General features: G+C 40.5%; 1 protein-coding gene across 1 annotated transcript in view; it reads left to right on the plus strand.

Moving 5' to 3' along the window:
* LOC136866997 (neurobeachin) overlaps positions 1 to 25,407 on the plus strand; it is a 142,173-nt gene that overhangs the window by 68,118 nt on the left and 48,648 nt on the right. The window contains exons 3-5 of the mRNA XM_067144093.2: positions 15,579 to 15,691; positions 15,842 to 15,982; positions 22,095 to 22,214. Of these exons, the coding sequence (XP_067000194.1) occupies positions 15,579 to 15,691; positions 15,842 to 15,982; positions 22,095 to 22,214 (374 nt within the window). The remainder of the gene's footprint in view (positions 1 to 15,578; positions 15,692 to 15,841; positions 15,983 to 22,094; positions 22,215 to 25,407) is intronic.

The following is a 25,407-nucleotide window of genomic DNA, read 5'->3' on the forward strand; positions in this document are numbered from 1 at the left end:
GGTGCAAAAGACGACTTCGCTTGGCTGCCCAGAGTGCAGACCCCCACTCCTTGATTTGGAGCAATAGCGCTGTCTCTCTCTTTCCCCATGCCTGTCTCGCTCGCTCCACCTGTCTCCCTCTTCCTAACTTGCTCCATAGCGCTCCAAATCCAAGCCGAGTTGAGCCGAGCTTAGCCGAGTAGCCCAGAGACGAAGCGTTGGTCCGAGTTGAGCCGAGTGGAACCGATGCACAGTGCACGGAGCTCGTGCGCCTCGATTTGCACGCGTGAGATTTTGGGCGTTTGAGAGGCCCTGAATTAGATATTGAATACAACCACCTCTCCTACCCTACCGGCCAATTTTCAGATGGCGAAACTGTTTTCAACAACGGGAGTCGAACCGACCAACTGTATCAACATTTTAATATTACCCAACTAACAACTAAATGGCTGAAAAGGTCGAAGCTAATTGCTGAATTACTGTACTACTGTAACAATATTGTTAATCAATGTGACAAAGTCGGGAATCAATAGGCCAGGAGCCAATTTGGAACCACTAGTAGTTGTAAAAATCGAGTGAAAGGTGCCCAGTAATCTCATCTTCAAGTCCGCCTGGTTCGTAAGTCCGACGATTTTGGAGAAATGGATATTTTTGTTTCCGTATTTAACAATTCATTTGAACTCAGTATGAACTCAGACATTCATTATTCCAAAACCGTTTCACGTACGAAACTGAAATTTCTCGCGATGTTCTTTTATGTTCTGAATGTTCAATAAGAATAGATTTTTAAATATTCCGGTACATACGGGGTTTAACTGATGGTTAGATCCAGAAACAACAGTATCCATTATTCCAAAATCGTTTGGTTTACGAACTGAGGGAGTATTCTAGATGTTCCATTTATTTATTTATTTATTTATTTATTTATTTATTTATTTATTTATTTATTTATTTATTTATTTATTTATTTATTTTGCTCGTGACTGCTATGTGCCTAAACCATTTTGATTCATGTACGTTCACCTTGAGAAGTCCAGCTCTCTGGAAACGGATTCTATAGGTAACCACTTCATTTCAAGGGCAGAGATACCGTACGTAAGCTAATTTTCGCTGTAAAAATACGTAAACTGACTTTTATTTACGAGAAAACAACGATACCAACATAATCCTACAGTGAAGCAGTGTGTAGTAATTAATATATAAGGAAATTGAAATAAATGGAAGAAAGCTGTGTTTTTGTTTATTTGTTTGGCTGCTTCCTGTTAACAAATTTACGGGTATGACGACAAAGACGCTCTGCTTGAGACTGAAGATCTAACCAAGAAAGTGGATAGTATAGGATAGGATAGGATAGGATAGGATAGGATAGGATAGGATAGGATATGATAGGATAGGATCGTGTCCGTGCTTATCTGCCAGCACTTTCCAGTATTTTCTCTAAGTAACTCTGAATGAGTTACTTGCAATGTTTGCCGGCTGGGGGGTGGGGGGATAAAACCTTAGTTCTGTCACAGTTTTAAAACCATCACTGGTACATTCTAGCCAACAGAATATTTTACCGTCGAGAATCTCGTCTGAGATTTCTAGCTTCGAGGATCTCGCTAGAGTTACTAGAGCGTTGTGTTGAGATCCCCATATCCCGTACGGTGGTGAGCGCAGCTGTTGGTGCTACAACACTACATCAGCGTCACTACACATCAGCAATGTCTCCCGTCACTGGCGGACCCAATTACTCGGCCCATCTCGCCAGGCTCCGGGAATAGACCCTCCTTCGGACGATACGCTGTTCCAAGATGTGCAGTGCCTGAGCACCCTCCTAGAATATACAACCTGTGTTTTCCAGAAGTCAGGGCGTTTCGAGGATGTTCATAATGGACCTGAATCACTTGATGGTTGTTTGTCAACAATGACATTACCCGCCTGTCCTAACAGTTGAGGGTAACAATTGTAGGAAGGTATACATATAGAACGTGGGAAATGTAAGATTTCTTGGGCCTTTCTTACGTTTCACCGTTGAGGTTGGTTGTGGTGGCGGTGATTATTATATAAGAGGAAGTACAAATAACAAGGGAAGGGCGCGTACTTGGAATCGCGATATTACGTAAATTTTGCTCACGAGCCAAGAATAACACAATGGCCAAAATACTGCTTACGGAAATTAACTCGTGCAACCTACAGAAAGCGTTAAAGTTCGTATGTTTGAATTAGCGCTCTTGGCTACGCAGGCGCTACCCGTAACTCGCACTGTCCAACAGCTGATTTGAGACCACGCTGACATGCTTATTGTCGTTGTATGGGACTAGTGTTTTTTTTTATAATGGTAATCAATAGAGCCCGGATTTCCATGCACTATCAAATATCAAAATATGCATGTATGGCAAAACATGCACAATAAACTGAAAAATGTGCACTATCAAAATTCAGTTCCTTTAGAAACATTGTGCAACAACTACCGTAATTTATCCAAATTGTCTTGATTTAACCTCATCCGTTTTTCTGTCAGCACATTCTTAAGCAATTTTTTTTTTTTTTTTTTTTTTGCTAGTTGCTTTACGTCGCACCGACACAGATAGGTCTTATGGCGACGATGGGACAGGAAAGGGCTAGGAGTGGGGAAGGAAGCGGCCGTAGCCTTAATTAAGGTACAGCCCCAGCATTTTCCTGGTGTGAAAATGGGAAACCACGGAAAACCATTTTCAGGGCTGCCGACAGTGCCTTTCTACGTGACAAGAAGTAACAGGTGAATACTCAAATGAAGACATTTGGGATAAAGTGAGGTCAAGTTGTAAGTCTGCATTTTCACTACAATACGTCTTTTATAAGCTTGACGAATTCATAATCAGGATTTGAACGGATCACTTTGCTCAGCTTATCTCTAGCGGCCGCAGCTACTTCTCCGTGCGATGATTGCAGATGAAGTCTTCAATAACTACTAAAGATTGAAGCTGCGATAACAAAGACGTGTGACAAGTGAGAGTTAAGGGTAGGAAATTCCAGGACAACAACGGAAAGTTCGGTGCAAAACCAAGGTTTGTAAGCTGTTATCTCAATAAGCGGCGTTATAGAAGTGTGATACAAGTTCTGTTTTGTTCGTCTAACATAGAAGAAAAAATGAGCTGTCATTTAGTAACGCACAATTCACAGTTCAATTTATAGCAATTTATAACTGGGACACCTTATTCCTAGGAATTACAAGAGATCGACGTGGGGCCTTCCGGCTTTACGTCAAAGTTTACGCGCCGGGCTGAGTAGCTCAGACGGTTTAGGCGCTGGCCTTCTGACCCCAACTTGGCAGGTTCGATCCTGACTCAGCCCGGTGGTATTTGAAGGTGCTCAAATACGTCAGCCTCGTGTCGGTGGATTTACTGGCACGTAAAAGAACTGCGGGACAAAATTCCGGCACCTCGGCGTCTCCGAAAACCGTAAAAGAGTAGTTATTGTGACGTAAAGCAAATAACATTATTATTATTATTATTATTATTATTATTATTATTATTATTATTATTATTATTATTATTATTATTATGCAAACAACAGTTAAGAAAGTGTTTGGTTAATTGTTTTATAGGACCTCTACCAGATGTACTAACTTTGGTTGTCAGATAGGATGCCAGGAATGCATTCTCTCCGTCTCTCAATAACAGACATACTGAAAAGCGTGGAAAAACGGTTCCAAATTCTGCAAACCAACATTCATAAATGGTACTGTCATGCAAGTTAACAATACATATGCGCCAAAGTCAGAAGAAAAGTCATAATATGCAATAAAACGACCAAATATTCGCTATTGAATCCACAATATGCAAAATATGCAAATTGCATGAAATTTCTTCTGAAAAGGCAAACACATACAAACATGCAGGAAAAAAAGAACGGTTATTTGGAATCATTAAGCAATAAAACGAATATTTGCAAAGTTTGTGAAGTGTTACTAGCTTGTTTAAAAACATGCATTTGCAGCGAGTGATATAAAATAAGCAATTAAGTAATAAATTGCTAACTAAATTGCTTATAACCAGAAACACACCTATTTGAATCATGATCATACAAGAAATTAACAAGTCAGCCAGTTAGTGTCAACATTACGGATTGCTAACTCAGTACTCTGTTCGTCAGAAAATCGACCCGCACTTTCAGATATGCGGGTACGAAGTGATATGATAGAACTGTAATAAATATGTGCTAGTTGAATTCCCCCACAGCAACTTCATCAAGGATGCTTCACGAGGGCGTGCCACCCACAGCTGTATCTTTGATACATATCTCGAAATAGAATCGGGTAATTTTAACTCCCACTCTCTGTTAATTGTTGGCCGGCCTCATGTGTGTGGCACACCCCAAAATGTGTAAACATTACGTCATGCTTTCATGAAAGTGATGATACGTAAGACATATTCTTACCTTCGTTATCTTCAGCCTTAAAGCTCTCTCACATATGGATGAGAATACTGTACATCAGCGTCATCTCCTGCCCATCATAAGAGGCACTTGTATTGTAAGTTATGTCTACCCCCTTAGTCGCGCTTCCTGATACAGGTGGATGCCCTTCCTGGCGCTATCCACAGTTGAGGAGCTAACAGAGATGAAATGAATGATGGTGAATGGAATTGGATAAGGAAATGGAAGGAATCGGCTCTGGCTTATGTGTGGGAAGTGCCCTGGCATTTCCGTGGAAGTAAAGATGGAAAACCATTCTTAGTACAGTTGACGATGGGATTCGAATTCACCCGTCTCCCGAATGGAGAATTTGGCTTCATAGCCGTAACGCGTTAAGACGCGCGGCCACTCAGCTCAGTCGTAAGAGGTGATTTAAAAAAGAAAAATCGAATACCGAGCGAGTTGGCCGTGCGGTTAGTGTCGCGCAGCTGTGAGCTTGCATTCGGGAGATAGTGGATTCGAACCTCACTGTCGGCAGCCCATGGTTTCATGGTTTTCCACTTTGACACAAGACAAATGCTGGGGCTGTACCTCAATTGAGGTCACGGTCGCTTCCTTCCTAGTCCTGTCCTTTTCCTATCCATCGTTGCCTTAAGATCTATCTGAGTCGGTGCGACGTTAGACAATAATCATAATAAGAGAGACATTCATTTTCACGTACCCCATGGCTCTTTCCTTTCCTTTACTTTCATTCTTCCATTTTTCTTTTCTGATTAGAATTGGCTGAATGTCCAGCGTATTGGCCTTCGGTTCAGAAGGCCCCAGCTTCTATTCCCGACCGAGCGGGGATTTTAATCGCGTCTGGTTAATTCATCTAGCTCGTGAGGGGGCGCGGGTGTAAACTATGGCGGGTTCCCTTGGGATTGCTGTGATTCTTGCACCAGGATATTCCAAAGGTCCCAATTACGTACGTACAACACATACAGCATTCTGATTTAAATTATTCTACAAATACAGGGTCTCTCCTATAAACCCTGTACTCTGCGCTACGGCAGCTGCCTCAGCCCAACTTACGTCGCGCGCGGTCGCCCTGCTTTAAGCGTCTATACAATCTTGTATGAAATCTTACCTTATAATTTGCTATTATTTTTTTTTTTTTTTTTTTGGTATTTGCTTTACGTCGCACCGGCACAGATAGGTCTTATGATGACGATGGGACAGGAAAAGCATAGGAATGGGAAGGAACCGGCCATGGCCTTAATTAAGGTACAACCCCATCATTTACCTGGTGTGAAAATGGGAAACCACGGAAAAACATTTTCAGGGCTGCCGACAGTGGGGTTCGAACCCACTATCTCCCGGATGCGAGCTCACAGCTGCGTGCTCCTAACCGCGCGGCCAACTCTCCCGGTTGAAATCTTACCTTATAAAAGACGCTGGAAGTGTCGTCCTTCATAAACACCATTAGGATTTTCTGCATACCAATAGCGAGAGTTATGACTGTTCACACGACCATTGAGATGAAACCATGCCTTATCCCAAAAGAACACAAGCTGTGGGTCGAATAAACGACCATTCAATGGCGCAGTATACCACTCACAATATCTCACCCTTGTGGCTGGATCATCAGGTTTTAAACAATGGGCCCGTGTAAACCTGTACAGTTAGATGTGTAACAGTTTGTAACTCTGTGTGCAGAAGAAACCGAAACCCTACTTGTTGTGGTAATTTTGTGAGTGATTTAGTCTGTGGCCGTTCAAGATTCATACCAATGTCATCTAGCTTTTCTTCTGTTAAAACTGTTCGTGTGCGCGCATGATTTTTATTGAGCACTGAGCCGTTAGTTTCAAATGTATTTACAATTACGTGAATCTTTGCTTGTGAAGGTGGCACTTCACCAGGAAATTGCTGAACAAATGAATCGCGTAACTTTTACATACGAAAACGCGGTGTTGCATTGATAATTGTCTCACCATGTTAACAGCTGAGATTCAGAGTGGCCATTGATGGTAGGTCGAACACGTGCAAGCTCCTTGCAAGGTCAAGAACTATGCGCGCGCCTCCTGTACAGCTGCTTAGGTCTCGGAGAGTAGAAACTCCTCTGGACGGTCTGGGTTTATAAAAGACGCCCTGTAAACCCCCCAGAGCTGTCCGTTCAGCTGACGGACCAGCCTTGTTCTTGTTGCTGTTGCTGCTGCTGCTGTTGCATTCGATAGGTACTAGACGTTACACAGCCCATGAACACTGTGCAACTGCCAAATTCTGGGCCTGTACTTTAAATAAGGCCACGGTCGCTACCTTCCCATCCTTGCGTCGCCGAAAACCTTCGATGTGTTACTGCGACGTTAAACCACTAGGAAAAAACCTACTGTACAACAGAAACAAATAGTTGATCCTCGTCCGCGTCAAAGCTCAGATTCTTCTTCTTCGTCTTCTCCTCCTTCTTTTGCTACCACTTTTTCCCACACCTGTGGGGTCGCGGGTGTGAACTGCGTCGTACATGAGGATTTGTCCCTGTTTTATGGCCGGATACCCTTCCTGACGCCAACCCTGTATTGAGGGATGTAATCACTATTGCGTGTTTCTGTGGTGGTAGTTATTGTGGTATGTTGTCTGAATATGATGAGGATGGACACATACACCCAGTCCCCAAGCCAGAAGAATTAATCAGAAGCGACTAAAATCCTCCCTCCCGAAGCTATCACCACCTTGACGAAGGCAAAATACATTTTGCCGGGTGTTTGGAGGCTTGCATGTTTAAATGATCCTTAGAGCTATGCCGGCGGGAGCACACGCTCCTGGTAGGGCCACTCAAGCCGGACAGGTCTAAGGTGATGATCCAGACTAAGAGTGATACCCTGGTCCTTCACGTTGGTAGTTGGGCGTAGGGTTAACTCCCCTACCTCGTAAAAAGACAACTGTTACGGATACCTTAAGACATACTACAGGAAAAGCGGATAACTTGGTGAGTACCCGGCGAGAAAAACGGCTTAAGAGAAGGAAAAATTATATCATAGTAGCAACGTGGAATATAAGGACATTAAAGAGACCTGGCAAGTTGAAGAAATTAAGGAATGGACTGGATAAGTGTGGAGTGAAAATAGCTGCCTTGCAGGAGTTAAGATGGAAGGGGCAGGGGACTGGTCAACATATCCTGATGTACAGTGGAGGAGAAGAAGGCAGTAATGGCACTGGATTTCTCATACAAAAGTCTGTAAAGCAAAGTGTGATCAACTTTACTGCAATCAACGATAGGATGTGCTCTTTGAGACTTCGAGGAAAGTTCTTCAATGTTACAATGTTTTGTGTGTATGCCCCTACAGAAGAGGCAGAAGAGGAGGAAAAAGATGCATTTTATACTAAATTCTTCTTCTTAAGACGTCGTCTCCAAACGGAGGTAGACGATCCACACGACCAGCTCCGATCTTGACGTTGCAGTCATGCCATGTGGATTTATTGGAATATCTCTCAGGATCTTTAATGCAGTGGTTTCCCGTTGCCTTCTGCATCCTAATGCCGTTGACCAAACTGGTTCCTCCGCCTTTGGGAACAATTTCTTGTCCCCAGGACAATAGAGTGCCCTTACCCATACCCGCTCATGCACTCTCAAAGAGACTGTTGGCACTTGGTATAGGGGATCTCCTTATACCGGGAGATAATCGGTCCCATCATTCGTTAGCCGCCTGCATACAAAATATTATTTTTATATGCAGTCGTTGCCCCCTCTCTACCGCGGGGAGGTGAATGTCAGGATTTCACCGTCATTGAAACAAGGACCAAATGGCATTTCCTTGTTTCTCTGGTTCTTTAGAGAGGTACACCAAATTGGAGGATGAAATTAACAAAGTTCAAAGACATGACGTAAAAATGATCCTTGGAGATCTAAACGCAAAGATTGGAAGAGAAGAGGTGTATAAACACATGGTTGGGAAGGAAAGCTTGCACGAAGTCAGTAATGAAAATGGTTTGAGACTTTTTGGCTTTGCGAGTGGGAAGCAGATGCTAATCAAAAGTACTTGGCACCCGCAGAAAAACATAAAGAAGGAGACATGGATATCACCAGATGGTGTAACAAGAAATCAAATAGACTATGTTATTATAGACAGGCGGCATGCATCAGACATCATGGATGTTAGAAGTTGTAGAGGTGCTGTTGCTGATTCAGACCATTATCTTGTAAGAATAAAATACAGACAAAAAATAGACTTGGCAAGGACGGAAAAGTAAGAAGAAAGACAAAGCATAATGTAGAGGGTCTGAAAAACGAGGAATTGCAAGAGAAATACAAGAAGAAAATAGCAGAATCTTTGGAAATAAGAAAGGAGTTATGGGAGAAAGGAGAAGTAGAAAGTAAATGGGAGATACTGAGAACAGTTATCAGTGAAGTTGCAGATGATACTTTGGGGAAGAAGGAACGTGTAAAGAGAGCAGAATGGTTTGATGAAGAATGCTTAACACTAATTCAAGAGAGGAATGAAGCTAGGAAAATAATGCTTCAAAGGAGGACAAGGCAAGCAGTGGAAGAGTACAGAGAGAAGCGGAGAAGAGCCGATAAGATATGTAGATCCAAAAAGAGAGCTTTTGAGAGAAAGAGAATCGAAGAAGATGAAATGAAGGATAGAAATGAGGTACGAAAGTTTTATGAGAGAACAAAAGATCTTAAGAGAGGATTCCAACCAAGAGCTGTTTTCTTTAAGGACGAGGACGGAAACCTCATTGGTGACAAAAGCAAAGTGTTCGAAAGATGGCATTGAGCAAAGGTGCTCAATGGAAATAATGAGGATGATAGAGAAGAGGAAAACATCAGTGATGGTGGGGAAGAAGGAGAATTGAATGAAGAGTCAATAGAGCAGGCAGATTTAGAAGAGGCCAGGATAGCAATTAAAGCATTAAAGAATAACAAAGCCCGGGGTGAAGATGGGATGGAGACGGAACGGTTGAGATATGGGGGAGTAGGAGTAGAGAAGGCTGTTCATAAGTTGATAAAGGAGGTTTGGATGAAGGAGGAAATGCCCAAGGATTGGACATTGGGCATAATATGTCCAATACATAAGAAAGGAGATAAGGCAGTATGCGAAAATTACCGAGGGATTACTTTGCTGGATGGAACTTACAAGATTTTCAGTAAGATGTTAGCCTCAAGACTGGAACCATGGATGGAAAGGATACTAGGGGATTACCAAGCAGGTTTTAGAAAAAATCGTTCTACACTGGATCAGATTTTTATATTGCGACAATTACTGGAGAATTTTTATGAGTATGACAAGCAGCTTCACCAGCTGTATGTTGATTTTAAACAGGCATACGACAGTCTAGATAGAGGCAAAATTTATTAAATTATGAGATAGTTAGGAATCCCAAGGAAATTGGTTAGGTTGACAGAAATGACCTTGAAAAGAACAGTATGCAAGGTGAGAGTGGAACAGGATCTGTCAGAGGCATTTTTAGTTTAAAAGGGGCTGAGATAGGGGGATGTTCTCAACACACTCCTATTCAATTTAGCACTAGAAAGAGTTATACGCCAGATACCTATCAACCCAGGGAGAACCCTCCTGAACAGATTAGCACAAGTGATAGCATATGCTGATGATGTGGCAATTATTGCACGAAACGAAAGAGCTCTAGGAGAGAACTATGCTGTGTTAGAAGAGAAAGCACGGGACTTAGGGCTAGAACTGAATATAAATAAAACAAAATATATGAAGATGGGAGAGACAGAGGGAGCAAGAGAAAGCACCACAGTGAGAATACATGAGAAGGAATATCAGAGAGTTACAACTTTCAAGTATCTTGGCTCAATAATAACTGCAGACAATAAAACCTCTTTGGAAATACAGGAAAGGATAACAAGTGGGAACCGATGCTTTTGCGCTTTGCAAAATATGTTTAAATCCAAGAATGTCAGTAAGAATACAAAATAAAAATATATACAACAGTACTAAGACCTATAGTGATGTATGGCTCAGAATGCTGGGTGATGACTACTAGAGACGAATAGTGGCTGTTACGGTGGGAAAGGAAGATATTGAGAAAAGTGTTTGGAGCAGTTAGAGATCAGGATGGATGGAGAATGATGACAAATGCAGAGCTGCAAGGATTGTTTGGCTAGCCAGATATTGTTGTTAAAATTAAGCAGGGAAGAATTCGATGGGCTGGTCATGTTCAGAGAATGGCAGAAACCAATACTGTCAAAAAAGTCTTTATAGGAAAACCGGAAGGAAGAAGGAGGAGAGGATGGCCCAGGAAGAGATGGATCGATGATGTTGAGGATGACCTTAGAAAGATGGGAGTTAAATGCTGGAGAAGGAAAGCCGAGGACCGGGACGAATGGAGGCAGGTGATTAAGGAGGCCAAGGACCTACATGGACTGTAGCGCCGACCAGCAAGTAAGAAAGATTAAAATCCCCAACCGGGCCTGGAATCGAACCCGGGACCCTCTGAACCGAAGGCCAGTACGCTGACCATTCAGCCAACGAGTCGGATCGTTAAAGCCCGGCTTATATAGACCTGCAACTTGTCATGCGTGTTTCTGTGGTGGTATGTCGTGTCATATGTTGTATGTATTTGAAGATGTGTATTAAGATGCGCGCAAATATCTAGCCCCCTGAGATAAGGAATTAACCAAACGCGATTAAAATCCCCGGTCCGGCTGGGTATCGAACTCTGAGCCTCCGAACCGATGGCCTGGGGCTGACATTTAGACATAGCGCCGGGCATCCATCTTGCATTCTGTTTATTTGTAACAGCCACATGTTCCAAATATAAGTAGCAAGTTGTATACAAGTCTGATTGAAGGGTTCCATAATGATATTCTACTAGTTCTTCAGTGTCAAATCACCACACATAACACTACCCTCCATCACAGTAACACGCAGTTACCTACGCATGGCAGATGCCGCCCACCCTCGTCGGAGAGTTAATTATAAATTATTATAGTGCCAAATAAAACGGTTTAAAATAGACCTAGTATTTACAGTGCACTATGTCTTCTGGTATGGGCTACGGCAATTTTGTTAGCTTTCATTAATCTTTCTCAGTCCTTGGCAATATGAAAGTGACTGAGGTATGAGCGATGCTAGTAATGTCCCTTATGCAACCAATGCGTGCTATGAATGGTGTAAACATGTTGCTCATATGGTCGGTTAGTGCATGTATTCCAGTGGGCTTGGCAGACTTATATGTAATAGAAACTTCTGGTTCATTGAAGAAAGTAACGGAAAACGATCTCACTTCTGATTGCCCTAGTACGCTTCTTCAGTTCTGCCTATGCCATCTATGACAGCTGATGGTGGAACTGTTGAGGATCCAACCAGTCTTCGGGCTGAGGACTAAACATACATACACGTAGAATATTTTTTCTCAACATTTACTATTTTCTGGCAATGGTAAGTTTTGTAAAATAAACTTGCTCTAAATAATTGTTTGAAAGAAGGAACCGCAACATAAATTAGCTGAATGAAGCAAAATAAAAATAAAAATTAATGTAAGGATAGAAATAAGGAACCGCAATATAAATTAGCAGAATGAAGCAAAATAAAAATAAAAATTAATGTAGGGATGGAAATAAGGAACCGCAATATAAATTAGCTGAATGAAGCAAAATAAAAATAAAAATTAATGTAAGGATACATTTCTATTTAATTTTTGTATAGGTATACAGCGATGGCAGCAGAAATTCGCGTTTCCTCAATAAACATATTTTTGGGCATAGTGGATTTTGGAAAGAAAGCTCCTTAGAACACTCTGCCCACTGCACTGCACAATGAACCAACACAAGTTTCACTGTCAACCTGTTATAGGATTTTTGATCCCTTAGACTGCGTATCGTGTTTGCTATTTTCCGACGCCTTGTTCTCTTATAAAATAAATACTTAATTCCTTTATGTCCGTTGTAACTGTCTCTTTGGTTTGGGTACGGTGATGTCAGCGCCTTATTTTTAGTGAGACGCCGCCGGGGAACGAAAAATCATAAAAAATATATATAGGCCTATGTAGGCTAATAAAAAGAGTAATTTGGAGACAAATTTTAATGTGTCGTTTGATGCTGACAGTGTAATGAGTAGCTGACGGATATGCGACAGTGTTGTACACGCGAGCGCAGGAATTAGGAACACATGTTTCCCTCAGAGGTGCATGTACTAATAATTCAGAACGGGAGCCTGTTCCATTGATAGAGCACAACTTCAAAGACTGCGCGTCAGATCAACAGTGTCAAGAGCCAACAAATCACCCTTAGGAAAAGACGATCTTTAAGTATAAAGAGATTTTAATTAAATGTGTTCCTCTCAGCTGTTAGAGGGAAGTGGAGGCCAAGGTTAACGTGGCGAACCTCGCAAGCGGAGCTTTATGACAGGAGGAAGACCCATCGAATCCTGGCGCTGATAGCAAACATTTGGAGAACAGAACGAGTTGGCCGTGTGGTTATTAGAGTCGCGCAACTGTGAGCTTGCATTCGGAAGATAGAGGGTTCGAACCCTGCTGTCGGCCGCCCTGAAGATGGTTTTTCGTGGTTTCTCATTTTCACGCCAAGCAAATTCTGGGGCTGTACCTTAATTAAGTCCATGATCTCTTCCTTCCCATTTCTAGTTCTTTCCCATCCCATCGTCGCCGTAATGCCTATCTGTGTTGGTGCGATGTAATTATATTGTAAAAAAATAACGAGTGTTTAGTCATACTCATCCAGGTAACTGCTGAAATTATACTTTATGAGATTTCGTGGCATCATGGGCATTCTGAATCAACGATTTTCGGGTATAAATACTGTACCTTCACACCGCTTACATGGCATATTATTAATTAAGTTATGCATATCGTTTCGGCCCCTTAGGGCCACATTTGACACTATTGTCGGCCTTTCTGAATTTCCAGTAGTCCTCAATTTTAGTAGAGAATTCAGTTCTTTGGACCACTTTGCTCCATTTCTTCTTTTCACTCTTTGCGATGTACCCAGCTCCTGAACTTACTTTTCTATTGAACCAGAGGCTCAAGGTACCGCCTTCGAAAACTGGCGGACCGATAAAGAAAGAAGCATTGGCGTGCGATGAACACCTTAGTTATCCCAGGAGCAAAAATGTGTTTTTGTAAATATAAGCAATCGTAGCCCCACTACACTCTCTAAAGTCAACATTACCATTTTATAAGGCTGCATTTTTCGTGGAAAGGTCTACCTGAGAAAGGTCTTTCAAGAATATTTTCAACCACACGCTCGCACATACTTCCAAATTAATATTCACGGCAGTGACACCATCATAACGTAATCTGTAGCAGATTTTAAACAATGTACTTACAGTTTCACCCGGTGACGCTTCGTCATAGTACAGTCATGGTTTTCACAAAAATACATTTGGACCAAATATTTATTTTTAACTTAAAAAGTCTAACCTAAACCAGCAAAATTGAACTGGTATTTTCCCGTCGCCGAAGTTCTATAGTTCCACTCGCTTACTGAGTATACGTGCATCAACGACAAACGAGGGAAAATATTCGTCACGACGTTTGTTTTTTGCTATTGGCACGTCGCACCGACACAGATAGGACTTAGGGCGACGATGGGACAGGAAAGGGCTGGACTGGGAAGAAAGCGGTCGTGGCATTAATTAAGGTACAGCCCCAGCATTTGCTTGGTGTGAAAATGGGAAACCTCGGAAAACCATTTTCAGGGCTGCCGACAGTGGGGTTCCAACCCACTATCTTCCGAATACTGGTCGCACTTAAGCGACTGCAGCTATCGAGCTCGGTCGTCACGACGTATAACACACGTTATATTCATGAAGAATGGCACAGAACTCACGAAAAACTTCACCTGTAATCCAACTTCACTATATACCACTGTACAAAATTATTTGACTTCGCGCTTAGCTTTGTGTTCATGCTGAGCAACCTAAATATTTTTCTGCGGCTATCGGGAAACACACTCTACACGTGCTATCGGCCAGTATCCAGTATTCGGGAGATAATAGGTTCGAACCCCACTATCGGCAGCCCTGAAGATGGTTTTCCGTGGTTTCCCATTTACACACCAGGCAAATGCTGGGGATGTACCTTAATTAAGACCACGGCCACTTCCTTCCCACTCCTAGCCCTTTCCTGTCCCATCGTCGCCATAAGACCTATCTGTGTCGGTTAGACGTAAAGCAACTAGCAAAAAAAAAAAAAAAAAAAAAAAGAAATGATTGCTCAAAAACTTTATACATGCCGAAATTCAAAAACAAAATATATTCGTCTATATTACAATTGATTTCATAAACTGGCTTAATTTTATTAGCAAGACGATGTGCAAGTGGCTATACTGTTAACATCTTGATATTTTTATTGTAGTCTCTAGTGTTTGGCACTGACCACTTCGAGTGTCAAGTATTAAAACTAACATTTCTTACCTAAGCTAGCTGGCCTGTCGCCGTAAATTGCTGTCGGGGGAGGGCCTACAGCCCCGCCCCGCTCCCAGGACAAGGAAGTTGCAAGTGCATGCGTCAACCAAGCGACTTAAATTTCGCTGGGGTAGCTCTCTTTCGCGCCGGCAATGAAACCCAGCTCACTGGAGAAGCTGCGGTAGTGTGAGCGGATTTTCCAGACAGCTATACTTGGCTTGGCTTAGATGTTCGCAGTTTTAAAACTTTGTAAAAAGCGTTCTAAGAAATAATAAAAAATGTAAAGACAAAATTATTTACCCCAGCAGCGCTGGGGTAGATGGGGTTCAGTGCACACCACTTGGAAGAACAGAAAGTGTAAAACGAGGGAATAGCTTCCGTGATCAGAGGAAGTGTATACTCTCTGGCTTGACAGGTAGTAATCAAACATGGCTGCATCCAATGACATTACTGAAAATGAAAATCACATACATCAGAATATTGATGAAAGTGTTAGTCGCTTAGCAACCTGCTAAGTACAGAATGTATTGCGGGTTAAGGGAAGCCTTCGCCTGCAATTATTGGAGTGATCATTTAATGATTTGATTTTATGATTCCTCAAAGTTGGCTGAACTTAGAGAACTATCAATGTCTCATGATTCACGAGAAGGTAATTCCGGAAAGAATAAAACCAAAATGAAGCATATCAGTCCAGTAGAACTGACGAACGGATTTGACGGAACTGTTTTTAGTAAACTCTTTTAATATATGCGGTAGATGAATTATTGAGGTTGATGAAGATATTTTTCAGCGCGGTGAAATATTGTTTGTTTGTGTGTGTTTTATATGAAAGAGATTCTGTTTATCTTATTTCAGGGAGGACCTACAACGACCTGAACCAGTACCCTGTGTTCCCGTGGGTTCTCACCAACTACGAGGCTAAGGAGCTGGACCTCAGCCTACCGAGCAACTACAGGGACCTTTCCAAGGTAACAGGGACTAATAATTCCACTGCATTGCCCTCTAACACAACATTCATAACCATCACAGCCTAACATTTGCTTTTTACAGTACGGGTACAGTGCAGTTTGACTACTTTCTTTTGTAGTTACAGATCTGTGAACGTCTTTCTGTTTCAGCCTATTGGAGCCCTGAATCCCAGTCGGCGAGCGTACTTTGAGGAACGTTACAACAGCTGGGAACATGAGAGTATCCCTCCCTTCCACTACGGCACACACTATTCCACTGCTGCCTTTGTACTCAACTGGCTCATACGAGTCGTAAGTAGATCAGAATTTACCTTCTTAGAAGACAGTATATTAATATACAGTATTTGGTTTACAAGTGAATGTACTGCCTTTGTTCTAAGAGACGAAAGTTTTAGATCCATCAGACTCTTCCAATTAATTTTCTACATGCGCCGTGTGGTACCGTAATTGGAATATCATTTAAAGTACCGTATACATTTATGTCTCTTACGGAGTGCGTGGACCTTGTCGATCTGCGACGTAGTCTAAAACTCCCGAGTACCATCTGACTCATCCCGCGAGATAACGAGCAGTCAGCAGATCTCGTCATCCGTTTTATGAAGGATAGTGGTTTGTTTTTATCGCATACAAACGCAGTGTTTCGTATTAGTCTTTGTATTATTGTTCACTACGTTTTGTTAATTTGACTCTGTTTTGGTTTGTGTTTGTATATTTTAACTCGCATTCGCTCGTTGGGGACTCCGCCCCCAAACCCCCAATCCCTCTACTTTAGAAGTGATCATTTGGAAAATTACTGTGAAGAACCGGTACGTCGTTACGAGAAACGGATTGCCCCACCAGACGGCTCATTTATTCGCGTACATGTTTGGTCCTATAATATTTTCTCGTACTGTATATTCACGATTTATAGCAAAGATGTAAACGTTTCGACCTCGTGTAAATTACGCACGATTCTCACAAGATGAGAAATTTTTTTCCTAACCTAATGGGCAGCTAGCCTATAGTCTTGAAACGTGGTAGGTGTATCATGGTTGAAACGTTCTACATTTTCGTTCCTTGATGTTTCGTCTTATCTGCATCGGGTACACCGTAGATTGGTTTAGAACCTTAGATTAGGAGTACAGTGTCCACATATTCCTTTCGTTTTTCCATTCTTACAGAGTGCTAGAATCATGCATTTTGCTCACAAATGACCCACGGATGTTCCAATGAGCCTACCGAATTTCATGATTCTATCGGTCTTACAAGTGTGTAAAACAGTAAAATTAATTATGGAATATGCACAAAATTGACGTAAAATACGAACATGTAGCTCTATCTGAGGCATAAGGGATCAAGATACGACTAAAAGTCACGGGACCGAAGTTGTAGATCTCTTCATGATGGGTTCCGAATGTCGTGTCCATTTGGCGATACGACTTACCGTTTAGCCACAAAAAACCTCGAAACGATGGTCTGCACCGTCATGAAAATTGCCTCCACTTTTCGACAGTTTTTGGAGGTAAAAACTTAAACATTGGAACTTTTTGGAATTTCTCCGTCGGTTGCAGGTCAAGAGCTATAACTGTTTCAAATTTTAATTTTCTGGTGCACTGCAACATATCGTCCACTATTTAGAGGAAGGGAAGTAAAAATAACAAAACAATGAACATTTGGAACTTTTCCACAGGTTACAACCTAATAGCTATCACATTGACAAATTTCAAGTTGCTAACTCATCTGGAAGTGGTCAATCCTTAATGTCAGTCAGTCAGCCGTACGGTTTTATATAATATAGATAAGTGTTGAAGATGTGCACGTTTATAAGTCCAGACCTTCATTTGGAAATTTACTGTGCCAGAACGGTTGGTCCCGTGGTGTAGGGGTAGCGTGCGTGCCTCTTACCCGGAGGCCCCGGGTTAAATTCCCGGCCAGGTCAGGGATTTTTACCTGGACCTGAGGGCTGGTTCGAGGTCCACTCAGCCTACGTGATTAGAATTGAGGAGCTATCTAACGGTGAGATAGCGGCCCCGGTCTAGAAAGCCAAGAATAACGGCCGAGAGGATTCGTCGTGCTGACCACACGACACCTCGTAACCTGCAGGCCTTCGGGCTGAGCAGCGGTCGCTTGGTAGCCCAAGGCTCTTCAAGGGCTGTAGTGTCATGGGATTTGGTTTGGTTTGGAACTGTTGGTCGTATCGACAAATGGATTGCGGCATAAGACGGCCCCTTTAGTAGCCTACATTTTTTATCGTAAGACATTTTTTCGTATCTTAGCTATTTATGGCATAGATAGAGGTAAATGTTTCGATCTAGGTCAAATTTCGTACGTTTTTCACAAGTTGAGACATTATTTCGCCAACTTACCAGATAGCTGCAGTCTTGAAACTTGGCAGGAGTTTCGACTACGAAACGATCTGTAATATCGGTTCTTCGACGGTTTGTCGTATCACTGTCGGCTTCACCTTAGATTGCTTTAGAAAGATAAGGCTGAAATTTGAGTAGTGTTTCCACATATCGCTTCCATTTTCCCATAGCTACATGGCGGCAGGAATAATGAAAGTCGGTTTGCGTATCACCAATGGACGTGGCAAGGGTCCTGCTGAATTTTGTGATCTTACCTGTCTTATAAGTGTTTCAAGTAGTGAAATAAAATATGAAGAAAAATTGATTCAAAATCGGAAAATGAAGTTCGATCTAAGGTAGAAGGAGTCGAGATACGACAAAAAGTCATAGGACCAAAGTTGTAGATCTCTTCATTCCAGGGACCAAAAGTGCTATCCATTTTTTGATAGGAATAACAGTTTAGACACAAAATACCTCGAAAGGAAGGTCTGCACCGGCATGAAAAATGCCTCAATATTTCGATATTTGGGGGTGGGGGGTAAAAAGTTAAACATTGGAACTTTTTATAATTTCTCCGTCGGTTACAGGGTAACAGCAATAATTTTGTCAAATTTCAATTTTCTAGCACACCCAAAAGTTGAGCCCGCCATTTTGTTTGGGGGGGGGGGCTAAATATGAAAAATTCGAACTTTTTGGAATATTTCCTTGGGTTACAGCCTAATAGCTATCGGATTTGCCGAATTTCAAGTTTCTTGGTGGTCTGGAAAGTTAGACGGTGGATATTTTCAGAAGAGACTTTTTTTTTTGCTACTTGATTTACGTTGCACCGACACAGATAGGTCTTATTGCGACGATGGGACAGGAAAGGCCTAGGAAGTGGAAGGAAGCGGCCATGGCCTTAATTAAGGTACAGCCCCAGCATTTGCCTGGTGTGAAAATGGGAAACCACGGAAAACCATTTTCAGGGCTGCCGATAGTGGGGTTCGAACCTACTATCTCCTGAAGACTGGATACTGGCCGCACTTAAGCGATTGCAGCTATCGAGCTCAGTCAGAAGAGACCTAATTGCACATAATAACAATAATAGTAATAAACATATGAATCATAATAACAAAATGAGAATTTTTAAATTGTTACTGGTACTTTCTCTGAAGGATCTAGCTCTTTCCTCCCATGGTACAGGGACTCTTGGGCGCAGGGTCTGGCACAGCCATCCCACCTGCTCAAATGGGATGACCCTGCCAGCTTCTCACTAGGTTCAATGTTTTGCTGAATCCCCTGACACTAAGAATCCAGTTGTGTTTTTCTCGGATGGAAAACCTGAACACTTAGTTTTGTGGAGAATAACACTGTTTCCCACCATTATAAAATGGATGTTTTAGGCTCTGCTATAACAAACACATGTAAAACATTCGCTATAATACCAGTTTTCATGAGTAGACAGAAATCTGCACTGTAGGAAAGTAATCTTGTAACTATTAGCAAGAACGATTTCCTTAGAAATTCATTGTTAATCCTCCACCCACCCCCTTCTAAGTGTTAATATAATAGAGACAAACCTTGCTTTTGTGCCTCTGCTTCCAGGCAGATTTGGAGAGAGGACTGTGAGGTTGTGAGAAAGAAGGATAGTGTGAGGAACAAAAAAGAGTAGTGTCATGACAGAGATGGGAAATATACGAGCCAAAAGTTTTTTGCCTTAAAAACCATGTTTTCACTATATCTGGCAGGAATATATTCAACAATCGTATCAAGGGTAAATAGTAGATGATAAGATTCTGGAACAAGATGAGACTGGTGAAATAGGAGACCCAGTTTTTCAGTCAGAATTTGAAAGAGCATTGAGAGACCTAAATAGGAACAAGGCGCCTGGAATTGATGATACATCCTCAGAATTACTGATTCGCCTTGGGAGCATCCAACATGGCGAGGTTGTGGGTTCGGATCCCACTGGTGTCCGGCTGGCCATTTTTGTTCTGTACTTAACATCTCTTCAACACGTACTACATGTACGTAACACGACCTAATACGTTGAAAGTCTGTTTCGATTATTCTATTTAGTGTGTAAGCAGAAGTGCCATCCAATTTTAAAAAGTGCAAAAACTAGCGCACCATCAGTATAGTATCTCACGAGCAAAATGTTAATACAAATTATTTACAGAAGAATGGAAAGACAAGTTGCAGCTGAGTTGGAGAAGATCAGTTCAGTTTTAGAAGAAATGTAGAAACATGCAGAGCAATCCTGAATTTACATCTTACCTTAGAGGATCAAATTAAGGAGGACAAGCCCACATACATGGCATTCGTAGATCTAGAAAAGGCATTTAATAATGTTGATTGGACTAAACTATTTGAGATTCTGAAGGTGATCAAGATCATATACCAAGAAAGGAGGATTATCTACAATCTATATAATAGTCAGTCTGCAGTGGTGCAAACTGAGGGCTATGAAAAAGAAGCAGCAATCCAGAAAGGAGTGAGGCAAGGCTGCAAGTGTCCCCTCTCCTTTTCACTGTATATGTAGTGCAGGCTATAAAAAAATTAAAGAGAAATTTAGAAAAAGAATCACCAAGGAGAAGAAGAAGAAGACGAAGAAGAAGACGAAGAAGAAGACGAAGAAGAGGAAGAAGAAGAAGAAGAAGAAGAAGAAGAAGAAGAAGAAGAAGAAGAAGAAGAAGAAGAAGAAGAAGAAGAAGAAGAAGAAGAAACTCTGGGATTTGTTGATGATATACAGTAGTTATTTTATCTAGAGGAATTGCTGAATGGTATGGACACAGTCTTGGAGAAAAGGTACAAAATGGAAATAAATAAGGAGAAAAAACTGAACATCACTAAATAACTATCTTCTTCTGTGGGCAAAAGCTAGTTCCTAGGGCACATTTTGAGGAGGAAAGGACAAAAGAAGTTGGCAGAAGATCTTGAAGATGAACAACACGTAGATGGTTCAATCAACAGAGAAAAGAAATTATGTCACAATGCTTAGCAATGTGTAGAATGATGATGATGATAGTGAATTTTGACTCTGTTAAAACAGCATCCCTGACAAGATGCCTTTCCACCTTGGCAGCATCTTGTCAGGGATGCTGTTTTAACAGAGAAAAGAAATGATGTCACAATGCTTAGCAATGTGTAGAATGATGATGATGATGATAGTGAATTTTGACTGTGTATAGCAATACAGTAAAATGCACCACTGCACTGCTTTCCCAAAGAAATTGTTTGTATTCTCATTATTGTATTCTTCTTTGTTTTTCAACCCCAGTCACAGAAAACAAAAAAGAAATAATTATCTTGGTTTTGTGTTTTGTAAGAAGGGTGGGAGCTATAATTATTGCTGACAGTAGGGAATAAAAGAGTGATTCAACTCCAGCCAAAAGAATCCTTCTGACTATCCCTGTGTAAGAGAGAGTGAGGGGGGGGGGGGTGCGGCATTGTCACTCTTGGGATTCAAACCTCGACTCGGTGAATGGTTTAACTTTTTAGTCCTATTGTGGAGCACTCTGTTACAGAGGAAGGTATTGATAAGTGATGGTGATATTGTAGGATATTTGTGTAATTTCCATCCCTTCCTGATATTCCCTCTTTTCTGGGGATTATACACTTTCACACTTGACTGACTAGTTCTGAAAACCATGTGGCTTACATCAGAACTTAACACCACATTTCGAATTCCACTGTCGGCAGCCCTGAAAATGGTTTTGCATGGTTTCCCATTTTCACACCAGGCAAAACCTGTGGCTGTACCTTAATTAAGGCCACAGCTGCTTTCTTTCCACTCCTAGAGCCCTTCCCTGTCACATCATTGCCATAAGACCAACCTGTGTCAGTGCGACGTAAAGTCAATTGTAAAAAAAACCACCACGTTTCCTGCTAACCTTTCCTTTCTTAATCAAAATGTCTGTGTTACATTTTTACATTTCAGTACATTACACAGATGTTTTTGAGAAGTAGGTGAACTTTGTTTCTCCTTACTTTGTCACAGCTATCGAACTGAACTGAATATACAAGGAAAAATGTATTTTGATTTTGTGAAGAACCTGAAATGGCTTCAGAGTTCTAAGCTGGTGATACTTTGTCCACAGGAGCCGCTTACAACGATGTTCCTCGCCCTGCAAGGAGGCAAGTTTGATCATCCGAACAGGCTCTTCTCCTCTGTAGCTCTGTCCTGGAAGAATTGCCAGAGAGACACATCAGATGTTAAGGTGAGTATATTGAGTTTAAAGACTATAGTAGCTTTGACTTGTTTAAGAATTTGAATTTTGGCTATTCTTACTCCCATGCCTTAGGTTAGGATAACTTGCATTCATGAAGTTTACCAGCAGACACCGCATATGCTGAGGAGGATCCCAATAGCAACCTCAGATCATTGAATAACACACTGTACCATACTTTTATAGTGTGAGATTTGGAGAATCAATTCTTCAAGTTCTCCAGAAGTTCATTATTTCTTGTATTTGTTACTAAATCCCTCCTTCTGATCAAAAAAGAAATATATTTTCTTTTAAATCTTGATACATTATGCATATGTAGGGTTACCATACCTCACAGATTTTGCGGACAGTCTGGGATTGTATACAGTAGGAAGAATATCTGGGCCGAAAAGACTAAAATCTGCAATACTTTATTGCAGTTATTTAGAAGTTTTGAAAGTCAATTTCAGGTAATTTCAATTATGAACTGCTCAAAATTGTAGGATATTACCGTACTTTTCTGTTTCTGGGCATTGTGCGAATGTAAAAAAAAAAAAATCCTCTTATGTCTGCCAAATGGATAGACTAGAATAAAGAAGCAAGCTAACACTAGAATTTGCAAATGCTTTGTTGCAAGTGCAATACAACATGAAACACGTAAGCTGTTGTGAGTTTCAAAGGCTCATTCAAAATCACATATATGTTCCTTTCTTCTGTTTTTGGCTTTAACAAGTACGAATGGTGTACAGATGCTTACTGTATTATAAGTACATATTTTTGTAGAACTATATATATTCTCATCATTAAATGAAGTTGATACATTTACAGAGCAAGTGACCTTGTGGTTAGGGTCGTGCAGCTTTAAGCTTGCATTCAGGAGATAGTGGGCTCGAACCCTAGTGTAGGCAGCTCTCAAGATAGTTTTATGTGGTTTTTCCATTTTCACACCGGGATATACCTACCTTAATTAAAGCCATGGCTGCTTGCTTCCCACTCCTAACCCTTTCTTATAAAAAGTTTAAAAAAATTGATGCAAACATACTAATGTGATTTTTTTTCATTATATCTGCCGTACTAATAGGTGAACTATGTCCTGTTTTATAATTCCTAAATTGTGTCAATGTCCTGGTTTTACATTTTTCGATTATGGCAACCCTATGCATATGTGACTATAGTCATCTGGTATGTCATATACATAACACATACATGACTTATACATTAACCGGTATCATATGTGCAATATCACTTGAAAGTTTTTGAACACCCTTGGGTTTCTTTAAATGACAATAGGTAGTATTAATCAAACAAAACCAATTTAAGATTATTTAAGGTGGAAATCCATAACAATTGTAGTACGGTACATTACATTATTTTACATTTGTGTGACAAAAAATGTTTATTTTTAATGATTACCCTTAAAGGAAGACTTACCTTCAATTGTTTAGGAGCACAAAATATGTCTATAATTCACCAGTTGTTACCAACATAAGCTGCTAAATAGGTATTGGTAATTAAAAGACATTTATTGCTTCATAGGCAAGCTTAAGGTAGACATTGTTTTTGTAAGTGTATATATTAAAACAGAAGTTGGAAAGTAATTGAGTAAAAATCAAATTACTTGTTACATTTTTTTTTGCTAGTTGCTATTATTTTCTGCATTGTAATCAAATAAATTATTATAACTGTGACTTCAGTATTAATGAGTATGATTCTGTAGTTACTGAAAAATGAAACCAATTTTAAGTACAAATATCTAACTAAATGGTGTACGGTTGGCAGTTCAGCAGCTTAGCCGTTAAACCACGGAGGTAGACAAATAAAACCTATTAAAACATTATCTTTTAATAATATTACAATAATAAATAATCCCTTTGTTCTTATAATTTGACAATATAATGTATTGCATGAGGTCTGCTTGCTGTAATTACATTTATATTAGTTGTTCATAGGTTTCACATTTTATTTGAGGGGGGCGACATTTTTTTTTTGGCAGGCAGGCAGGCCTGTATCACATTAGTTGCTTCTAGAGTTTGCTGGTGTTGGTATGTCGAGAAAGCTGCACCTAACACCATAGTACAGGTAGCTTACAATCTGCACAGTTATTCAAGATCTGCAAACAGTCAGTCTGCAATCAGATGTTACATTTAACCATATTAAGTGGCATAAAAAGATCTAAAAAGCAGATGTACTGAGAAAATGTTTCTTCACTAAATTGACTATAACTTTTTTGTGAAATAAAGATGAATATAATTTCAGAAGCTTGTTAAGAATACTTGAAGCTACATTGTTTGTAACAGTTGGATAGCAAGGATTTATTGTATGCAGTTTTTGAAGTGCAGGTTTGCCAATAGATGGTCAGAGAAAATGTTCTTTTCCCAATCCTGTCAAAATATCTGAAGCATTAAATGTACAAAAAAAAAAAAAAAAAAAAAAAAAAAAAAAAAAAAAAAAAAAAAAATCTGTACCATTTATAAATATACGAAAGATAATTTTTGGTGTAATTTAAGTTGAGATTGGCCCATTTGTTCAATATTTGTAGAGGTTTACACTAGAGTCTACATCATTTTGAATCCGACAGTGGTCAGCAGCAGGGTACGAAGATGATGCAAAGAGGTGTTGTACATATATTTAGACATATAGACATTTTGTCCTAGCTATGATACGTAGTAGAAACATGGGTTACTATCAGTCAATCAATCACTGCTGATCTGCATTTAGAGCAGTCGCCCAGCTGGCAGATTCCCTATCTGCTGTTTTCCTAGCCTTTTCTTAAATGATTGTAAAGAAATTGGAAATTTATCGAATATCTCCCTTGGCAAGTTATTCCAGTCCCTAACTCCCCTTCCTATAAACGAATATTTGCCCCAATTTGTCCTCCTGAAATTCAACTTTATCTTCATATTGTGATCTTTCCTAATTTTGAAGACACCACCCAAACTTATTCATGTACTGATGTCCACCCATGCCATCTCTCCACTGACAGCTCGGAACATACCACTTATGATACAAATTCTTATAATTTTGTTAAATACCACCTATTCATTACAATAATATTGTATTCTTCACTAAATTGACAATAACTTTTTTGTGAAATAAAGATAAAAGAATATAATTTCAGAAGCTTGTTAAGAATACTTGAAGCTACATTGTTTGTAACAATTGGAGAGCAAGGATTTATTGTATGCATTTTTGAAGTGCAGGTTTC

This window comes from Anabrus simplex, chromosome 3 (assembly GCF_040414725.1).
Source record: "Anabrus simplex isolate iqAnaSimp1 chromosome 3, ASM4041472v1, whole genome shotgun sequence".
NCBI lineage: Eukaryota > Metazoa > Arthropoda > Insecta > Orthoptera > Tettigoniidae > Anabrus > Anabrus simplex.